At 39.0% G+C, this 21,582-nt stretch overlaps 2 protein-coding genes across 2 annotated transcripts in view; both read left to right on the forward strand.

Moving 5' to 3' along the window:
* Nucleotides 1–9,325: 9,325 nt before the first annotated feature.
* On the forward strand, nucleotides 9,326–19,584 carry LOC127657360 (NIPA-like protein 3). The gene is made up of 11 exons (XM_052146109.1): nucleotides 9,326–9,550; nucleotides 10,519–10,587; nucleotides 10,818–10,989; nucleotides 11,798–11,857; nucleotides 12,172–12,317; nucleotides 12,530–12,626; nucleotides 12,796–12,931; nucleotides 13,050–13,138; nucleotides 13,250–13,313; nucleotides 15,063–15,157; nucleotides 17,951–19,584. Exons 1-11 carry the CDS (start codon nucleotides 9,497–9,499, stop codon nucleotides 18,130–18,132), a joined length of 1,164 nt encoding a protein of 387 aa, XP_052002069.1. The 5' UTR covers nucleotides 9,326–9,496; the 3' UTR covers nucleotides 18,133–19,584.
* Nucleotides 19,585–20,556: 972 nt separating this feature from the next.
* Nucleotides 20,557–21,582, forward strand: part of LOC127656598 (calcipressin-3-like) — a 58,295-nt gene continuing 57,269 nt past the window's right edge. Inside the window, exon 1 of the mRNA XM_052144987.1 lies at nucleotides 20,557–20,703. The gene's annotated coding sequence lies outside the window, so the exon portion shown is untranslated. The remainder of the gene's footprint in view (nucleotides 20,704–21,582) is intronic.

The following is a 21,582-nucleotide window of genomic DNA, read 5'->3' on the forward strand; positions in this document are numbered from 1 at the left end:
TGGTTACAGACTATTTTACCCCACTGTATTCAGCAGCTATCTACATATGTCAGAGAAGTAGTAAGATTTCAACATAGATTATATACAATTTTAAAACAGAAACAAGCAAACAAATAAAATAAAAGATTTTTAAAAACTGAAAGTTGATTCAATGCACACTGTAATCCCTAATAAATTAGCAGAACTAAAAGAAATTTGAAGCAATCAATCACATCACATTTTTTACGCTTTTCTTTAATTTGCTTAATGAGCTACTTTATGTATAACATGTTTATTTTGTACATGTCCACAACCTAAGCTCAAGCTCCACTCTTCACCATAATGGTAACCCCAAAAATTTAAACATAACATAAACTCTTCAAAATAACACAACAAAACAGTGAACACTAAATCGCCACCTTTACATTCATCTTGCACAATTATACACATTATATAACATTTAATTTGAACATTTACACTGAGATCGGAATATCATACTACTACACTTACTATTTCTGCCATAGACAAATATGGCAGAAGTAGTACGAGTAGAATGGGTAGTATGCAATATAGATCTCAGCCTTTCTCTCCCTGTCCAGTACCATGCAAAGCAAGCTGGAAAATATAAATGACCCAGACCATTTTCTGTTAAATTTAATTCCTTTAAATGTAAAAAGACAATTTCATTATATAAAAAAATTAAATAAAATAAAAATCTGATTACTTAAAAGGTTTCAGTTTTGTGAACTCGAAAGAGAAAGTTATTTTAGTGAACTAAAGTGCCATTTAGGCATGAGCATGCAGGTAGCATCAATAAAGGAAAATTCACAACAAAGCAATAGAAATGGTTGACTTATTAGAGGGAGGATTTTGCAGACAACAGGTTTGTCAGCTACTCTGAATGAACCCCATAGTATGCACACATGCGCACGCGCATGCACACAAAACAGTGTCAGTAGCATATGAGGGATCATAAGGCACTCTGTGCCCTCTGCACTAAGAAATATCGTAAAATAGATGGAAGATTAGTGAAATACAAGCCATGTTTGTGTATCTGTTATTCCCCTGCTAGGATGTTTATCTGCTGTATCTGTGTGATGCATAATTTCTATTCTGATTAGAGTGTCTGTTAAATGCATCGGTAACAATGCTGACAAATTTTGCCAAGTATCTCTAAAGTTTAGTATTGTAACATTGGCAATTGCATGTAGTCACAAATAGATTAATAAATCTATTTGTCATAGAAAGACATGACTGATTAATCTGATGAAACATTACAGAACATTATATGAAAGCAAAGTTACATTTCTTTACCTCAGGAGATGTAGATTCTCCTTAATTCTTTGGTAACACTTTACAATAAGGTTCTATTCATTAATAATAGATAATGCATTAGATATCATGAACTTACAATAAAACAAATATGTTTTCCAGCATTTATTAATCTATTTGATGCTAGTAATTAAGAATAAAACATTGTAAATAATTAAGTTAAATTTACAGGAAGATACCGGCAGCTGTGGTTGCCAGAAATTGATCGTATACCGCCTGGATATTTTGCGGTTCACTACCATTTACAGTTACAGTTAATGATATAAACATCATGGTTACTGTTGTAACCTCCGTTCCCTGAGGGAGGGAATGACACGTTGTGTCGAATTAAGTGACACAAGGGGTCTTCCTTGGGAGCCTCACGTACCTCTGAACTTGAGAAAAGGCCAATGAAAAACTGAATTTGCATGTCCCGCCCCCGGACATACGGGTATAAAGGGAAGCGGGCATGCATCTGTCAGTCATGTTTTTGCACTGAGGAGACATGAATAAGGTATGGCCATTTACAGTGGTAGATATAGTGTCGTGGCAGAAGGGACACAACTTCTCGTTCCTTCCCTCAGGGAACCAAGGTTACAACAGTAACCGTGACATTCCCCTTCTGTCACTCACTCGATGTTGTGTTGAATTAAGTGAAACAAGGGGTCCCATTCAAAAGTGTCATGCACTAGACCATGTTACGTGAACTGCTCACACAGGTACAAGCATGCTGCTGCATGCTAGAGGCAACTGTACCGGCTGTACGTAACCCTCCCCAACGCCCCCAAAAAATATGTCATATACAGACCTTTGGTTCCCAGCACCCCTGAGGGGGGAGCAGGTGCTACATGACAAGCATGGGAGCAAGCCCGGCAGCCGCGGCCTTTTCTCTCTCTATGTCCCTTGCATAGAGTGTGAATCGGCTCGGGCTATCTTAGCACTATGAAATGCATTGGGGAAGGCGGTCTTTCCCAATCCTATTCTTTCAGGGGGAAAAGATCCTGTGAAGGCCACATCCTGCCCAGACTAGGGGAGGTGACATGTGGCACATACACCACGTGGGTTGTGAAGCCATACGTGGGAGCAGCGCAGTGGTAGGTCCTGCCTGATGAGGGAGGGGCTCTACAAGCACGGTGACAGGGGGCAGTGGGACTGCCCAAGGGAGACGAGGGTCCGCCAGGGGGAACATACCACGGAAAAAACATCACAGGGCGTTGCCTGAAGAGGGAATGCACGGCCTGGGTCTGGCAAGCCAGTGAGATGGCGTCAACGACCCAGTGAGCTAACCTCTGTTTGGAGACAGCGTTCCCTTTCCGCCATCCACCAAAGCAGACAAAGAGCTGCTCAGAACATCTAAAGCTCTGCGTGCGGTCCAAATAGATACGCAAAGCACATACTGGACACAGCAACAAAAGGGCTGGGTCTGCCTCCTCCCGGGGCAGCGCTTGCAGGTTCACAACCTGATCCCTGAAGGGGGTCATAGGAACCTTGGGCACGTAGCCCAATCGCGGCCTCAGGATAACGTGAGTATGTGCCGGACTGAACTCCAGGCAGGTGTCGCTGACAGAGAACGCTTGCAGGTCCCCAACCCTCTTGATGGAGCTTAGAGCTATCAGGAGGGCCGTCTTCAGGGAGAGGGCCTTGAGCTCAACTGAGTCAAGTGGCTCAAAGGGGGGGGTCTCTGAAGGCCTGACAGGACCGCTGAGAGATTCCAGGAGGGGAACAGGCTTGGCCGGGGAGGGTTCAGTCTCCGGGGACCTCTAAGGAACCTGATAATCAAGTCGTGCTTACCCAAAGACTTGCTGTCCACTGCACATTGGTGGGCCGCGATAGCGGCTACATACACCTTCAAGGTGGGGGGGGGGGCAGCCTCCCCTCCAGCCTCTCCTGCAGGAATAAAAGCACTGACCGAAATACGCATCTGTCATCTGGTGTTCATCCCGATGCTGAAGAACACCAGATGACAGATGCGTATTTCGGTCAGTGCTTTATACTCAATAAAAGCCAATTCAGGGCGTTAAGTTGCCTGGTGGAGGGACCTCTGGTTTGGTTGATCGTGTCTACGACTGCAGGTGGTAGATCACTCAGATCTTACAAGTCCCATCCAGGGGCCAGATGTGGAGGTTCCAGATGTCTGGGCACGGGTGCCAGAGGGTGCCCCGTCCCTGAGAAAGAAGGTCTTTCCTCAGGGGGATTTTCCAGAGAGGTGCTGTCGCAAGGAGCAGGAGATCCGAGAACCAGGTCCGGTTGGGCCAATAAGGAGCCACCAAGGTGACCTTTTCCTTGTCCTCCCTGATCTTGCAGAGTACCAGTGCAAGAAGGCTCACTGGGATAAATGCATACTTTCGCAGCCCCCAGGGCCAGCTGTGTGCCAATGCATCTATCCCGAGTGGGGCTTCTGTCGGGCAGTACCAGAGCGGGTAGTGAGTGTTGTTCTTGGAGGCAAAGAGATCTACCTGTGCCCAGCCGAATCGGCCCCAAATCAGCTGGACCACCTGGGAGTGGAGCCTCCACTCTCCGCTGGGTGAGACCTGTTGCGACAGTACGTCCGCCATCGTGTTGCAGTTGCCAGGGATATGAGTGGCGTGCAGCGACCTGAGTCACGGCTGACTCCAAAGGAGGAGATGATGGGCGAGTTGTGACATATGACGAGAGCACACGGCACCTTGGTGATTTATGTATGCTACCTTCGCGGTGCTCTCTAAACGGATCAAGACATGCTTGCCCCGAGTCAGCGGGAAGAACCTCCGCAGGGCAATGAGTACAGCCAGCAACTCTAGGCAGTTGATGTGCCAACGCAGCCGGGGCCCTTTCCAGGAGCCAGCGGCAGCTTGCCCATTGCACATGGCGCCCCAACCCTGTTGAGAGAACTCGCATCTGGACACCTGCTGTAGGGGGACTCCGGTCTGCAGAAAACAGAGGTCTGTCCAAGGGTTGAAAGTCTGATGGCAGGAGGGGGTGATTATCACACAGTATGTGCCGCGGCGCCATGCCCATCTTGGGACTCGAGTCTGAATCCAGTGCTGAAGCAGTCTCATATGCATCAACCTGAGCGGCGCGACCACGGCTGAGGATGCCATATGCCCCAGGAGTCTCTGGAATTGTTTTAGAGGAACCGCTGTGCCAGTCTCGAAGAGAGCGAGGCACCTGAGCACTGAATGTTGGTGAGGCACGCTGTCTTTGAGACTGAGTCTAACTCCATGCCAAGAAAAGAGATGCTCTGAACCGGGTGAGCTTGCTCTTTTCCCAGTTGACCTGAAGCCCTAAATGGCAGGTCTAAATTTTTTAGGTATTTACAGCTGCACCACCTACTTTGTACTATTTTTGGGAGTAGCATACACCCCCCTAAAGCGGCAGATACTCTTGGGAGTGGTGATTACTGCTTTTGGAAAAGGTCATGAAGCATCAGTGTATTACTCTCTGCTAATTCAGTCTGGGAGATGGAGTTTCAACTTCTCTCAAGAGATTATGGGAGAAAGATTTAAACTTGGTATTGGAGGAGGGAGCATGGGCTAGGTTACTAAAAAAAACATAACGTCTACATGAAGAGATGCAAGGGTGTTAAGATTTTACATTGATTCTATTGAACCCCCTCTTGATTGTATAGGCTTGATCCTAAAGACACACCCACCTGCTGGCGATGCCAATCAGATGATGGGAACAAAACCCATGTTTTTTGGTGGTGTGTTAAAATCCAAGCTTTTTGGTTGAGGGTTCAGAGTTTTATGTGTGACGGATTGGACACTCATATTTCATTTTTCCCCAGACTCTGTATTTTAGGCGATGGGGCATTCATTAATATAGGGGATAAATATATACAAAATTGGGTCCTAGCCAGTGTTATGATCAGCAGGCAGGTCATCCTTAGGGGATGGAGGTTCATTTCAAGAATGGTGCATTGAGATTGGCAGGGTGGCAGCATTCGAAGAAATGTCATATAGACGAATTGTTATTGGAAAATGGGTCAGCTATTTGCCATATTTGGAGGTCTCTCGGGGAGGAGAAGTGGAGAGAGATGTTTAGTTTTAAATGTATGTGATTTTTATTTATATATATATATATATATATATATATATATATATATATATATATATATATATATATATATATATATAAATATATATATATTTTTTTTAAATAGGTCAATGTTGTCAATGTTGACAAATGAAACTTTATTGTAAAGTGTTAACAATTCTTTTTAGAAGAAATAAAATTAGACACATACTATAATATTGTTGATATTGAGCTATTCAATTATGTGGACTGCACGCCATCTTTCTATTTGCATCTTTCTTTTCTGTTTGATTTCATCTAATCTGCTGTATAGGAAAAACAACAGTGACTTTATTGAGATATATTTTGTTATTTTTATTTTCTATGAGACACATTCTGGTGAACTTCAATTTATATGAATTATATACTCTGAGAAATAAACCTGTTATTCTCAAATAATGATGAAAAAGAGATAAAGATATGTTCAGGCATTGGATAATCTAAATAGTCACTACTACAGGTCTTCACAAGCCAAACCCTTTTGGAGAAACACACATTTAAAAAAAATGGTGAAATCATTCCCTCTCAGTGTCACTGAAATCTGGATGGTCAAATGTTTAGTCAAAGATTTACTCAAATGTACCGTATGCTTTAATTCTTTTAAGTTTGGTCTGAAAGTGATGTATAAAAATGTGACTAATAGAACATAAAGCCACAGACAGAACGCTGTGGTCATGAAGAATGTTTGAGATTTTTTATTTATTTTTTTGCAGATAATTTACAGTTGCAAGGTAAATCCACAAGAGGTGTGAGTTATTGCTACATGATTACTTTGATTAGTTAGCTTAAAGGGAATCTGTATTATTACAGAAGTAGTACATGAATGAACAAATTAATTCAGAAATTATTCTGAAGCTAACGGTAGTGTGCACCAATCAAGCAACCAAATTTGCAGCAATGTAAGGATTTCTTCCAGTAGCCTTTCGAAATAGCTATTGAGTCAGCAATAGTCATTAAGTCTTAAGCTCTAAATTACAGTAGTATGTTTATAGGTAAAAGGATCAAGAGTTTCAGGAAATTAAGGGGAGAGAACTTTTTCTGGTATTTCCCAAACTTGCTTAAACGAATAGTTCATTCAAATATGAAAATTCTGTCATCAGTTACTCACCTTCATGTTGTTCCAAACCCATATTACCAACTCGATCTCATGAGAAGTTGTTCAAATTCGTACGAGCTGGTGAAATTGTATGAATTTGTGTGGGTTTGTTTGTAATCATACAAATTCTAGATGTGAAAAACCTGGATGTGTAGCAAACGAAATGACTACTACTTTAGGCTGAATGGAATTAAACAAAAAAATATAGGTTTTTATTACATTTTAGTTTAAGCCTGATTTAATTCCGCAAATGAATGTGCCTCTGGTGAATATCTGAACTTCAGAGTTTTGCATATTAAAAGTCCTTTTAGGGGGATTTTTTTTGTCAGTGACAGCAATCAGCAATTTCCTGGCATGCCTCTACATCTACTCAGAAGAATGATGCCCTTATCAAAGTATTATATGATTTGCAAGGGTTTAACAGGCATCAAGTGGTCTATGTGTATGTCTTTGTAAGGTGAGCTCAGTTTACAGCATGAACTCCCAGTAACATTTTAGGGAGAAAAGTGGAAAAACTACATAACAATTCCAATAAATCTCATCTACAATATTGTGATTGACACAAGGATTTTCAAAGAATTTGTTTTGTGACATTTGTGTTCAGTAACATTTGCTGTACAAAAATTTACATTTAAGAAGCTTAGCTGTCAAAGATTACCTTACCCAGAAACTCCTAGTTAGTGGCACCATTCCTTCTAGAGTGTTGATTCTCTCCTGAGGACAGGCCTTAAGGAAAATAATGTTCCCTGACTTCCGGGAGGTGTCAGTGAGAGGGCATGTGTCACCACAGAGAGAAAAGGTTTATTCGTCATTTTTAATTAGGTTTGAAATATCACAACAGGGCATTCCGGAGTCTTATGCATTTACACTGTGGCATCTTTCCAATGTTTTGAAACATTCTTGTGCTGATTATAAAACATGTGAATTGAAAATATTACTTTTGATATTGAGATCTTGATTGAGATTAAATGAGTTACACATTTGCCATCTGCAAGAAGGAGATTGTAGTGACAATCAATTTGTGAATCACTATCATCAGTCATTTTGAATTTATGAAAAATGTTTTACACATCAATTGGCCAAACATTTCATTCAGTATATTGTCTATTAGTATACTATTGATTGTGAGTAATTTAGGAAAAGGAAAATAATCGTATCATTTGCTCACCCTCATGCCATCCCAGATGTGTATGAACTCAAAAAGCACTCTGGACTGGAATCTTATGGATTACTTTTATGCTGACTTTATCTCCTTTTTGGAGCTTTTGGGGTTCTGGTCACCATTCACTTGCATTGTATGGAAGAGCTGAGATATTCTTCTGAAAATCTTTGTGTTCAGCAGAAGAAATAAAGTAATACACATCATGATGGCATGAGGGTACGTAAATAATGAAGGAATTTTCATTTTTGGGTGAACTATCCCTTTAATTAAATGATTTTAGGGATAATTTTCTGCAAATACCTTCCACACCACACCCGCTGAAATATCAACACACACGCAGGAATGACACATTTCATTAGATCAGTAAATATTGTGACAACGGGCGTACCTCATATCTGTGAAAGAAGAAATGACTACAGATGCTTTACGAAATGGCGAAAGGTCACAGATCTGTTTCATGTCAATCGCACCGTGAACCATGTACATTTCCTCATTGTCTGCAGTGTTTTATCTGTCACTAGTGGGTAAAAAATGTTTTGTCATTTCAATGTAAGAAGAATGCACCTCAGTTGACCCTTAAAGAGATCTGAAACAACAGAATAGAATATGCGTCATTTCAGCTGTTCCAAGAAAATACAATTAATGATCTAACCGTCAGAGCCTTAGCTCATGTCTCAGACAAGGTCAGAATCTATTTTCAACGTAACTATAATTACATCAACCACAGGTCTGCAGTGTATCCGCATTAGTCCTGAAAATTGTGAATTGAAAAACTGAAAAAGAATTCAATGGCTCTAAACAGCTACTTGGTTACTGTACGATGTGGCTTATTGTTTGAAATGATTGCAGCAATAAATTCAGCATTTTCTCCAGTTCATTAAACATGTGCACTGGCAGTTCGAGATCTTGTAGGATCTGATCATGTCAACTCAATGTCAAAATACGAGGATCCTGCCATGTTTTGTGGTACAACAGCTAAACCATGACGTCTCAGCACATTTTAAGTTCATGTAGCCTATATTTAATTTGGAATTCATTTTGGATTCTAAATCGGTGACTGACAAAGCATTGGTGCCATCTACTGTCTAAAATAGATTCAAAGCCTCAAAATTGTGTTTACAAGACTTTTTAACTACTATTTTATTTGTATGTGTTGGTTCGAAGGCTTTATCAACGTATTGCCATCAGCATCATCAACATCATAATCTTCATCATAATTATAATCACAAATATCAATAATAGGCATAAATAGGCTAAAATGTAAAAAAAAAAAAAAATCACATTAACCTTTCCTAATAATGACTGTCAATTTTAAAATAAAAAGTCGTCAAAGAGACAAGGCAAATCAGAAAGGAGCAATAAAATCGTCACTGCCTGGCTGTGGCTATTAAATGACGAACACAATCCCATTCGCGTATCTCATATCAGTACAGCAGTGTCTAGAAGTGAACCCTTGTTATGGGTAAAGTGTCGCGAGAGTCACACAGGACAATCCATATAAACCGTTTACTGTTTTTTTTTTTTGTGTGTGTGTGGTTTTTTTTTGTGGTTTTTTTTTTTTCAGAGAAACCCTACATATACTCCTACTCCTAAACCTTTCATAGCCTTAACCCTACCCTAAATGTAACCCTAACTCTTACCTTATTAACAGCACATTTACGACTCTCGCGAGATTTTACTAGGTTCACTTTTTTTGTCAAGACAACTAAACGTCAAGCTGATCCTGCGTACCACGTCAAATCATTTGACAGATGTACCCGGAAGGAACGCGTTTTCGAAAATGGCGATCCACGCAAGCCGCAGCCAAAACAGAGAAAAGTAGAGTTGACTTTAGATGTCCCGACTGGACCGAGCACGGTGATGCGCGTTTACGGAGACTGTGATCTGCTGTAAAGATGTACGGAGTGAGAATGGCACGAGAGGCCGGTGTTACGGACGACTCCTACACCGTGAGTCCATGACGTGATGTTAAAAATAAAATATCAATAATACCAATCTTGTTTTTTTTAAAGAACTGATCTTTATATTAAACCGACTGTTTCCGAGCAAGCTCAGAACGAATGTTTTTATTTATTCCGTCCATAAATAGTTTGGTTTTAGCGTTTCTTTCTAAATAATGACACCTATAAATAATGTCCGGACGACTGTAGTCTAATTTTTATGGTAAATTAATAGTTAAATTGATGAATAGATAAAATAAATTATCCTGCGTGTAACAGACCCACAGTAGGACTATTCAAAATATAGTATTTTGTTCCATTGATGATGCTAAAGGAATAGTTCACCCAAAAAGGAAATCTCACTTTCATGCCCATCCCAGATGTGTGTGACTTTCTTCTGGTGAACACAAACGATGATTTTTAGAAGAATATCTCAGCTCTTTAGGTCCATACAATGCAAGTGAATGGTGGCCAAAAAAACTCATAAAAGCAATCCATTAGACTGCAGTGTTTAAATCCATCTCTTCAGAAGCCATATTATAGATGTGGGTGAGAAAAATATAAATATTTCCAGATCAATATGTCCTTTTTTTTAAATAAATAGCCACTTTCACATTCTTCTTCTTTTGTTTTTTGCAATTGCATTCTTTGTGCATATCGCCACCTACTGGGCATGGGGGAGAACTTATAGTGAAAAGGGACTTAAATATTGATCTGTTTCTCACCTATACTTCTATTGCTTCTGAGGATATGGATTTAATCACTGGATTCTTATGGGTTACTTGTATGCTGCCTTTATATACTTTATAGACCTTCACATTTCTGGCCACTGTTCACTTGCATTATATGGCACTACTGAGCTGATATATTCTTCTATCCATCTTCATTTGTGTACAGCAAATATTCCTTTAATCAATTAGTTAAATTTGGTGGTTTATGACTAATGTTTACCTTTTGTCTTTATTATTTGCTCACAGGAAAACCTCATTGGCACATTGTTGGCTATCTTTGGAAACCTGTTGGTCAGTATCTCTGTGAGTATTCAGGTGAGTGTGTGCAACCTGCATTCATAATTATATTTTGGTTCAGGGTGTGTTCTGGTTATGCACTTTCAGGTGAAAGTGAACTGCATTTATTTATTTATATATTATCATCACATGAGATTAACCTTGTTTTATTACACAGATGTTGTTATGGTATCAAAGGGAGCTGGTTTATTTTTAGGAATGTGTGAAAGAGAAACATGCATCATGACACTGATGTATTCTTTTTGCAGAAACAAAGTCATGTGGCGTTAGCAGGGAATAAAGACCCGAGGCAGTACTACCACACCAAGACATGGTGGTCTGGCCTGATGCTGATGGTTCTGGGGGAGGGCGCTCTGTTTGTGTCCTATGCATTTGCTCCTCTCTCTCTCATTGCTCCACTTAATGCAGTGTCTGTCATATGTACGTATTTATAACCTGTAATGCTGGGTCTTCATTTTAAATTCATACTGTATGTTGGGAATTTGACATTAAATAGTTTTGATAAGCTGATATGTTATACTCCATCTAAACTATTTTAACAGCATTTTGCTAATTTTAGTATAATTATTATTATAGAACTTTGTTTTGAACATATTAATTTGGAAAGTAAATTCATAATTTTGTACTTGAATAAAAAAAAAAATTGTTACAAAACAGGATAATTGAAAATGATCTCATGAAGTATGGCTGCACAATTAATCACAATTAACTAATTGTCAAAAGTGTCAATTATCGCAGTCCATTTAATTTCCTATTTAACATAATATTTTGCTGTTGTTGATCATTTTAATCAATCAGAGACATGTCCGTTGCTCACATCTGTGTATGATTATTTTTTTTTTAATTGAATAACAGCTTTAGGGCCAATATAAAATAGTCTTGATTTACTGATATATAAAACGGCAATAAAGTCATTCAGGAACACAGTTTGCAGCGGTGCTAATGTAACCATTATAAAGAATATGTCTTGCAGTTCATCCACCCCAAATAAGTATATTAATATAAACTCTATTAATTGAAATAATCAACCATTATTATTTTTGATATAATCGTGCAGCCATGAAGGCAAAAGAGCCTGAGATATACACTGTTTCTTATACATTCATTTTCATTTTAATCAAAAATGTTAATGTTTTGGTTTTTATATGACATGTTTTGTTTGCATGGATGTTTTATTTGTTTTGTGGTATGACCCAAAAGGTTGTTTTTTGTTTTTTGATCTTCACAGCAAGCTCCATCTTAGGTTTCCTGTTTTTGCGGGAAAAATGGAAGGCTCAGGAATTTTTGAGTGAGTTCTGCTTGTCTTTCTCGCAATGAATGTCAATCAAACGAAACATCATGCTGAGAAATCATGCAAATTGCTTACTGTTGCACAACTTGCAACATTAACACTGCCATTGATGCACCAGCTGCATTTCCTACAGCTATTTATTCAAATGACTGAGGCCATGTGTTGCTAAGCAACATGTAACTACAAATGTTATTTATTGTATTGATTAAACATTTAATGCTGAATGATATTAAAGTTGTAAATCAGCGCAAACTTAGAAACAGGGCTAACTTTTACAGCAGCGATTTCTCAATGTCTCTTGGGTTTTGCAGAACGCTACATTTTGACTTTTCTGGGCTGTGCCTTGACGGCGGGCGGTACTTACCTGTTTGTGACATTTGGGCCCAACTCTCATGAAAAGCTGAATGCGGAAAACATAGTACAACATGTTATCGGCTGGCCCTTCCTCTTATTCTTGGTAATGCACCCACCCTCATGTAGTAGATCAAATACGTTATTGTGTAAATATATTATTAAAGATGACAAGTATTAAACCAACATTTTAAAGAAAACATTTTTGTTTTACAGTGCAGAATTAAAAAAAAACAATATTGACAAAAGAAAACATACTGCCAGGCTTTTCTTCACGGCTAGATTTTCAGCAGTAAATTTGTGTTGTTTTTTTTTCAGCTTCTGGAGATCATTACTTTCTGTCTGGCGCTGTATTTCTACAAACAGCAGAACGCAAACTACCTTATCCTTATTCTGCTGCTGGTGGCATTACTTGGTAGGCTAATAACAACAACAGCCATTGTTTGTAAAGCCCTTTGTGTGTCCTTCACAATTAGTGCTTGTTTCGCAAAGTAGATAAAGGAATCTGAAGTACTGTAGTTAAAATGGATCAGAATTCATTTGTGTTGTCTTTACAGCAGTTATCCTTGATCTTTGCCCTTTAGGTTCAGTGACAGTAATCACAGTGAAGGCAGTTTCAGGGATGATCGTGCTCAGCATCTTAGGTCCTCTACAGCTCGAATACCCCATATTCTATGTCATGTTCGTCTGCATGGTGGCTACTGTCGTATTCCAAGCATCGTAAGTTCTTCCATATTAGTGGCTGCTGTTTTTTGAACGGTGTCAAAAACATTTCATATGATGTTTCAATTTTGGTGAGGTATATGTTGATGTCTGACTTGACTTGTCTTTTTTGTAGATTTTTAGCACAGGCATCTCACTTGTATGATTCATCTCTCATCGCCTGCGTGAATTACATTTTCTCAACAACGTTTGCAATTGTGGCAGGTATATTTTTCTCTCTACCTTGTTAAGTCAACAGAGTTTCCAAGTCATCATTCCAGTGGAATGTTAGTTGTCAAATATTGTCTCATTCTCATCCTGTTTCTATTAAAAAAGGAGCCGTATTTTACGAGGAGTTTAATCATGAAGACGTCCTGCACATTTGCATGTTTCTCTTGGGGTAGGTCTTCTGATGCATTCCAAGTAACACTTGTATAACTTAAATGCACGTTTACATTATTTAGTTTGTCATACAGTACAACAAAGTTTAATCACTCATTATGTAACACCTCTGTGCTAGAAAGAAAACTGTTTGGCCATGACATTCCACAGATGTTTCCTCAGCAGTAGCAGTGACTAATATAGACTAGTGGTGAGCTGTTACAGTGAGGAAAATAAGTATTTGAACACCCTGCTATTTTGCAAGTTCTCCCACTTGGAAATCATGGAGGGGTCTGAAATTGTCATCGTAGGTGCATGTCCACTGTGAGAGACATAATCTAAAAATTCTGACCCTCAAAGACCTGTTAGTCTGCCTTTAAAATGTCCACCTCCACTCCATTTATTATCCTAAATTAGATGCACCTGTTTGAGGTCGATAGCTGCATAAAGACACCTGTCCACCCCATACAATCAGTAAGAATCCAACTACTAACATGGCCAAGACCAAAGAGCTGTCAAAAGACACTAGAGACAAAATTGTACAGCTCCACAAGGCTGGAAAGGGCTACGGAGAAATTGCCAAGCAGCTTGGTGAAAAAAGGTCCACTGTTGGAGCAATCATTAGAAAATGGAAGAAGCTAAACATGACTGTCAATCTCCCTCGGACTGGGGCTCCGTGAAAGATCTCACCTCGTGGGGTCTCAATGATACTAAGAAAGGTGAGAAATCAGCCCAGAACTACACGGGAGGAGCTGGTCAATGACCTGAAAAGAGCTGGGACCACCGTTTCCAAGGTTACTGTTGGTAATACACTAAGACGTCATGGTTTGAAATCATGCATGGCACGGAAGGTTCCCCTGCTTAAACCAGCACATGTCAAGGCCTGTCTTAAGTTTGCCAATGACCATTTGGATGATCCAGAGGAGTCATGGGAGAAAGTCATGTGGTCAGATGAGACCAAAATAGAACTTTTTGGTCATAATTCCACTAACCGTGTTTGGAGGAAGAAGAATGATGAGTACCATCCCAAGAACACCATCCCTACTGTGAAGCATGGGGGTGGTAGCATCATGCTTTGGGGGTGTTTTTCTGCACATGGGACAGGGCTGACTGCACTGTATTAAGGAGAGGATGACCGGGGCCATGTATTGCGAGATTTTGGGGAACAACCTCCTTCCCTCAGTTAGAGCATTGAAGATGGGTCGAGGCTGGGTCTTCCAACATGACAATGACCCGAAGCAGACAGCCAGGATAACCAAGGAGTGGCTCTGTAAGAAGCATATCAAGGTTCTGGCGTGGCCTAGCCAGTCTCCAGACCTAAACCCAATAGAGAATCTTTGGAGGGAGCTCAAACTCTGTGTTTCTCAGCGACAGCCCAGAAACCTAACTGATCTAGAGAAGATCTGTGTGGAGGAGTGGGCCAAAATCCCTCCTGCAGTGTGTGCAAACCTGGTGAAAAACTACAGGGAACGTTTGACCTCTGTAATTGCAAACAAAGGCTACTGTACCAAATATTAACATTGATTTTCTCAGGTGTTCAAATACTTATTTGCAGCTGTATCATACAAATAAATAGTAAAAAAATCATACATTGTGATTTCTGGATTTGTTTTTTTTAGATTATGTCTCTCACAGTGGACATGCACCTACGATGACAATTTCAGACCCCTCCATGATTTCTAAGTGGGAGAACTTGCAAAATAGCAGGGTGTTCAAATACTTATTTTCCTCACTGTATGAATCTGTTTTTGTTTGTAATGTTTCTCAGATGTGCTGTGTGCTTTCTTGGGGTGTTCCTAATTACCAAAAACAAGAGGAAGGTTAAAGCCTTTGAACCGTATGTCACCATGGACATGGCGAAAGGTGTGTATACTGTAAACTTGACAGCTTTCTTTTTAAGGAAACACCTAACAATAAGAATTTTGTCGTCACTTATTAATTATTTTTTTTACTGTGGAAAACAAATGTACATGTGTTGCAGAATGCCCAAGCTATTTTGTCCATACAGTAAATACAGACAGTGATCAATGATTGTCTAGCTCAAAGAAGGACAAAGACCTGTTTCCATCTGGTATTAAGAAGTGTTTTGGGTGATCCGATCACATGTAGTCAGCCCTAAATACAGGACTAAATGGGGGTCTAAAATGTTTTGTGATTTGATCACTAAAAACACGTGAATGTGGTCAAAAATACATGTGACCAGATCCGTCCTGTATGCGTTCTTCACCTGCCAATCATCTGTGCTAAAACAAAGAGGTTTTTTTATTATTATTAATTGTATCCCCTTTTCTCCCCAATTTGGAATGCTGAATTCCTACTATTTACTGGCGCGGTTACTCACCTCAATCCGGATGGCAGAGGACAAGTCTCAGTTGCCTCTCCTCTGAGACAGTAAATTTGCGCATCTTATCATGTGGCTCATTGTGCATGTCACTGCGGAAACTCGCAGCATATGGAGGCTTATGCTACTCTCGCGATCCACGCACAACTTTCCACACACCTCATTGAGAGCGAGAACCACTAATCGTGACCACAAGGAGGTTAGCCCATGTGACTCTACCCTCCCTAGTAACCGGGCCAATTTGGTTGCTTAGGAGACCTGGCTGGAGTCACTCAGCACACCCTGGACTTCAGGGGTGGTGGTATTCAGCGTCAATTCTCGCTGAGCTTCCCAGGTCCCCTAAAACAATAGTTTAAGCTTTGCCGGTAATGGGCGGCTTTAAAATGAAATATCCGTCCGATCGGAATTTTTTTTACACAAACAGTAGAACTTGAAAAGCACGAACACCTGAAGCTCCTTTCATACTGGTAATCTGCGAAAATAACTGATAATTCTTCTTGCATGTTAACAGAAGACATAGTTAAGTGACCAGGTTTAAACAGCGATGTGTCTCACCTGACCACTTGTGATCGAGCTCCCAAGATGCATCGCAATACCAGGTGGAAAGGGGGTCAAAAAATATTCTTAAAACTGACTTCTGCTATATGCTATATTCCAAGGCCTCTGAAGCCATATGATTGCTTTGTGTGAGGAATGGGCTAAAAGAAAATGTTGTTATTAAATGAAAATCTTTCCGTCTGCGGTAGCTTTAAAATTTTGACAGCTGCTGGTCACTGCCTACCTTTGTTGTATGGAAAAGCAGCTTGGACGTTTTGCACAACATCTTTTTTTCTTGCACAGAAGAAAGAAAATCATACAGGCTTAGCTTAGTAGGACAAATTATGGGTGAAAATATTCTGTCAAGATTTGAAAGGGAAACACTGGGTCTCCTTCACACACACGTGCGTATGGCCAAATGTTTGTGTAAAATCAGCGTGCTAATGTTTTTACGCAGAAATCTGGATTTAACAATAACTTATTACATTACAACAATAACATTTATTCTAAATTTATGAAAAATGTAGGACCAATTGAATCTGTACACAAAAATGACACACTCCTGGTGTCCTTATAAACACGAAATTAATTAAATTATGCACTCTTGTGTAAACACTCACTGAGCACTTTATTAGGAGCACCTGTACAACTACTTATTCATACGATTATCTAATCAGCCAATTGTGTGGCAGCAGTGCAATGCATAAAATCATGCAGATACGGGTCATGAGCTTCAGTTCATGTTCACATTAACCATCAGAATGGGGAACAATGTGATCTCAGTGATTTCGACCGTGGCATGATTGTTTGTATCAGATGGGCTTGTTTGAGTATTTATGTAACTGCTGATCTCCTGGAATTTTCATGCACAAAAGTCTCTAGAGTTTTCTCAGAATAGTGCCAACAACAAAAAACATCCAGTGAGCGGCAGTTCTGCAGAACGAATCGCCTTGTTGAGGAGAGAGGTCAACAGAGAATGGCCAGACTAGTTCGAGCTGACAGAAAGGCTACTGTAACTCAGATAACCACTCCGTACAATTGTAGTGAGCAGAATAGCATCTTAGAATGCACAACATGTCAAACCTTGAGGCCAATGGTCTACAACAGTACAACAATAGAAGACCACGTCGGGTTCCACTTATGTCAGCCCAGAACAGAAAACTGAGGCAGCAATGGGCAGTGGCTCACCAAAACTGGACAGTTAAAGACTGAAAAAAATATAGCCTGGTCTGGTACACAGATGTTAGGCCCTCTGCAGCCTCAGCAGTGCTCCTGCATAAGTAGCACTCCTGCATAAGCAGCGCTCCAAGTGCACCTTCAGTTTATCCAACGTCTGTAGAGATACATATTATAAAATCTTTCTAAATTGTTTTGCTGTACTGCTCTGTTTTATGGTGTGATGGTTTTTCAGCAGCATCTTTCTTTACACATTTGCAACGGTGGTGCTAAAAGCTCTTATGGAGATGGTTTGGGCATGTTCTATGCAAATTACCTTCTTAGAACGAGGGTAAGAACACATTCGTTTTCGGGAGAAGTTTTCCTGGTTAAAGTATGCCAAATCCAACCAATTACTAGAAATGAGACCCACTATTTGAACGGAACTAAAGCCAGCTTTGTGGTATGTGAACAGAAATGGCTTGCTGCAGTCTGGATCAAGATCAACTGAGCAATTACAGTTGTGCCATGTGACGGCCCAAATTTAGTTTCTATTTTCTTGCCAAACAAATAATGATACAAACTTTTTGATTAAATGCTTTATGTTTTTACTGTCATCAAAGGTGTTCCAACCATTCACAACAAAGGCTGGGCTGTGCAGCCTGATTATAACGGCTCATTTTCCTACGGGGCACTTGAGAACAATGACAGTGTGGCTTCTGTGACTCTTCCGGTGGACCAAGAGCTGTCCACCACTCCCGGACCTGTTAACCAGTACCAATCATCAGAGCTGAAGAAAGACTGAGTGGACATGGGTTTTAAGTGCAATTAAGACTGCTTTATTATAAGAAATGCTTCTCTGTGTTTAAGCATCATGGGTTTGCTTGTTGACAGAAAATTATTCAAAGTCTGTTCTAAAACTTTCTAGAATGTCTGTATTGCTCTAGTGTCTGATCCTGAGTGAGGAAAGCAACCTAACATTCTTATGATAGAAAATAAATTCATTTCATTGGTGGGGTTGATTTTACCATTCTCTGCAGAGAGATTATGGCATAATATCTTTGTATGAAGTTTATGAATATAATCATGCCTTTAATGTTATCTGACATTTTGATCACTCTTTGCCTGCATCGCATTTAGAAAGTTCCTATAGTTAACCTAAGAACCTAAATATACCTCAAATGATGTTTTAAATTGTGCTTCTGCTTTGTTCCAAACATATTGCAACCAATCAAACTGTATCACCCAAAGGTTAATGTATACTTCACAGTTCGCTGTCATTTACTGTATATTGAAATATGTTTTTGGTACTGGCTCATTATATGCACAAACTCGTGCACATTTTACTTTATTTTTCCAAATTCGGTGGACCTGAATGTCTGCTGTGCCTATTATTTGTTCTGTGCCTGTCTAAAGTACCTTAAATGGGCCTTTCTGTACAAATATGCATAATTATGGGGAATAACTTAGATAGCAAAACACTGGTGATGGTTGTTGAAATGTACAAATGTTCAACACTTTTCACTTATGGATTATTATGGATCAGAGTTTTCCATTGACTTATTAGTCTAATGCTATAGAAAACTTTGTTGATATTTTGCTATACCTCTGGTGTGTGGCCTTTTTGTTTTAAACATTTAATTTAAGTAATCATTACAGTAATGCTGTATTTTATTAATGCTGTACATTTGACAAAGACCTGGCTTTGGTTGAACGATAAAGTGAAACTTGAATGTCTAAGTCACATTGATAGACTGTGTAATTGTTCTTAAATGAAAGATAGGATGATATTGTTTTTCAGATTACAACCATTCCATAATGACATCATGTCTTTAATCAATTTAAAACAGTGAAAGGTAGACAAGGCTTCCATTTAGAACCAGTTGACTGCTTCTGTTCTGTCTAACTGTACAAATCCTGAAGCACCAGTAATACTGCAGCTTATTACAACTGATTGTTCTTTGATAGTAAATTATCACTGGTATATTGCCTTTCTAAAATTTATTTGCACTGCTGTTTTAAATGACCAATGTATTTAAGCCTTAAACCTCAGTCATGATGTTGCTGTCTGCTGTATAACCGAGTAACTAGACACTGTGTTTAACTGGAAAATGGGTTAAAATATCATTGCAAATTGATATAATACTAAATATCTCAAGAACTGACTTATTTTAGGAACTCCAGCTATGTCAATTAAGGGTTTTGTTATTTCACTGATAATTATTGTGCATGTACAGGATCGTTTCTGTAATAAAGAATACATATAAATAATAAAATTCAACAAGTTGCCTTGTTTTATTTAATGTCAGCACAAAAACATTACAGGCTTATTGCCTTTAGTATTTTTTTCTCCTTTAAACTAATAGTGTTCAATAAAGAGATTGTGTTAGCATGTTCAGATTAGAACAGGTTGTCAAATTAATCATCAGCTGTCTCAGCAAGAGTTGTTTCAATTAAAATTATTTGTAAGCAATCAAGGCTTTGGCTTCCTAATGCACACGCTTACTAATGGCCATTTTTCACAATAATTGATATTTTATTGATACATTGTTATATTCAATGCAGAACAGTTAAAGAACAGTTCACCCAAAAATGAAAATTCTCTCATGCCATCCCAAATGTGTGTGACTTTCTTCTGCTGTACACAAATGATGATTGATAGAAGAACATTTCTGCTCTGTAGGCAAGTGAATGGTGGCCAGAACTTTGAAAGTCCAAAAATCACATAAAGGCAGCATAAAAGTAATCCATAAAACTCCAGTGGTTAAATCCATCTCTTCAGAAGTGATATGATAGATGTGGGTGAGAAACAGATCAATATTTAAGTACTTTTTTACTATAAATTCTCCTTCCTGCCCAGTAGGTAGTGATATGCACAAAGAATGTGAATAAGCAAAAATAAAATAAGAAAGTGAAAGTGGAGATTTATTGGAATTATCTAGTATCTTTTGTGTTGACAATTGTTTTTGTTTGTTTGTTTTTTCAAATGTTTCTTACTCCAGGTCAATTGATAGAATAAAACTAAGAATATATGTCAGAAAGATAATCTAAAACCACATGTGATACACCAACAGGGTACCCGTTTAGGATTGATTCCTCTGCCAAAACGCGTCACCAATCCCGACTGTCAATCTTCCATGTACTTGAATCTTATTGGATGACAATGAGATAAACCCGCGTGTCATAGGTCATTTTTCACTGTTACTTGTCGTTTGGATAGCGTCTGATGAATTTACTGTTTATATGAAAAGACGCATTTCTAATGGAGATTTTACAATATTCCCTTATTGCATTCATTTTTACGGCCTCTGATCCTAAATTGGATGGATGAATCCTCGCTCCAGCATCGATATTGAATCAGTTGCAAAGATAACTGGTAAGTGTACTTTAAAACTTACATATGTCATTTAGATTTAGTCTCTAATACGCTCTTAGATTTTGCTTTAAAACGCCACATTAAATGAAATTGGCAAAGAATGAATAGTTTTTACATGTAATATGTTGTTATCTTGACATCTCAGTAGTTTTGCGTGCTGTTCGGCCGTTATTAAATCTTGACATAAATAAAATCGAGCAGTGTTTTGCATAATAGTCCTTTTCATCGCCATGAACATTGTCGTAAAATCAGTAACATTTATTACACGTTCTATTTTAGAGACGCGCTTTTAACAAGATTACACCATAACACCGAGTATATTTGGCCACAAGAGAGCGCTATAACACAGCGTCGTTTGGATGCACCTGCCATGTGAGAATCAATGCTCATGCACATACAGTTAAACCAAACCAAACCAACCCTATTAACACAACCACTATTTATAACATGAATTTCCTGCATTTTGTTGTTATCTATTCAACCTTGGCTAAAAAGTGGTTCAGGACTATTTATTGTTCACCCAAAAATCGTTTTCTTACACTCATGCCACCCCAGATGTGTACGACTTTCTTTGTTCTGCTGAACACAAACAAATATTTTTAGAAGAATATCTCAGCTCTGTTTTTCCACACAGTGCAAGTGAATGGTGAACAAAACTTTGAAGCTCCAAAAAGCATATTAAGGCTGCATAAAAATAATCCTTGTAAAATAATCTTGTGTTGTAATCCATGTCTTTTGAAGTGATATTATCAGTTTTGGGTGATAAACCAAACTATAACTTCTTTTTAACTATAAATGTTGACATCAGCAGTCTCCTTGGCGATCGTGATTTCAAGACTTTCTAGTGCTTGATGCATATTGCTCTAGATGGTGCTAGGA

The sequence above is a fragment of the Xyrauchen texanus genome, chromosome 16, assembly GCF_025860055.1.
Source record: "Xyrauchen texanus isolate HMW12.3.18 chromosome 16, RBS_HiC_50CHRs, whole genome shotgun sequence".
Taxonomy (NCBI): domain Eukaryota; kingdom Metazoa; phylum Chordata; class Actinopteri; order Cypriniformes; family Catostomidae; genus Xyrauchen; species Xyrauchen texanus.

Excerpts from the sequence above, each read along its gene's own strand:
- LOC127657360 (XM_052146109.1), top strand. The coding sequence starts at position 9,497 with ATGTACGGAGTGAGAATGGCACGAGAGGCCGGTGTTACGGACGACTCC. Across the intron at positions 10,588-10,817 it reads GTATCTCTGTGAGTATTCAG|AAACAAAGTCATGTGGCGTT; the intron begins GTGAGTGTGTGC and ends TTCTTTTTGCAG. Across the intron at positions 12,627-12,795 it reads GCTGCTGGTGGCATTACTTG|GTTCAGTGACAGTAATCACA; the intron begins GTAGGCTAATAA and ends TTTGCCCTTTAG.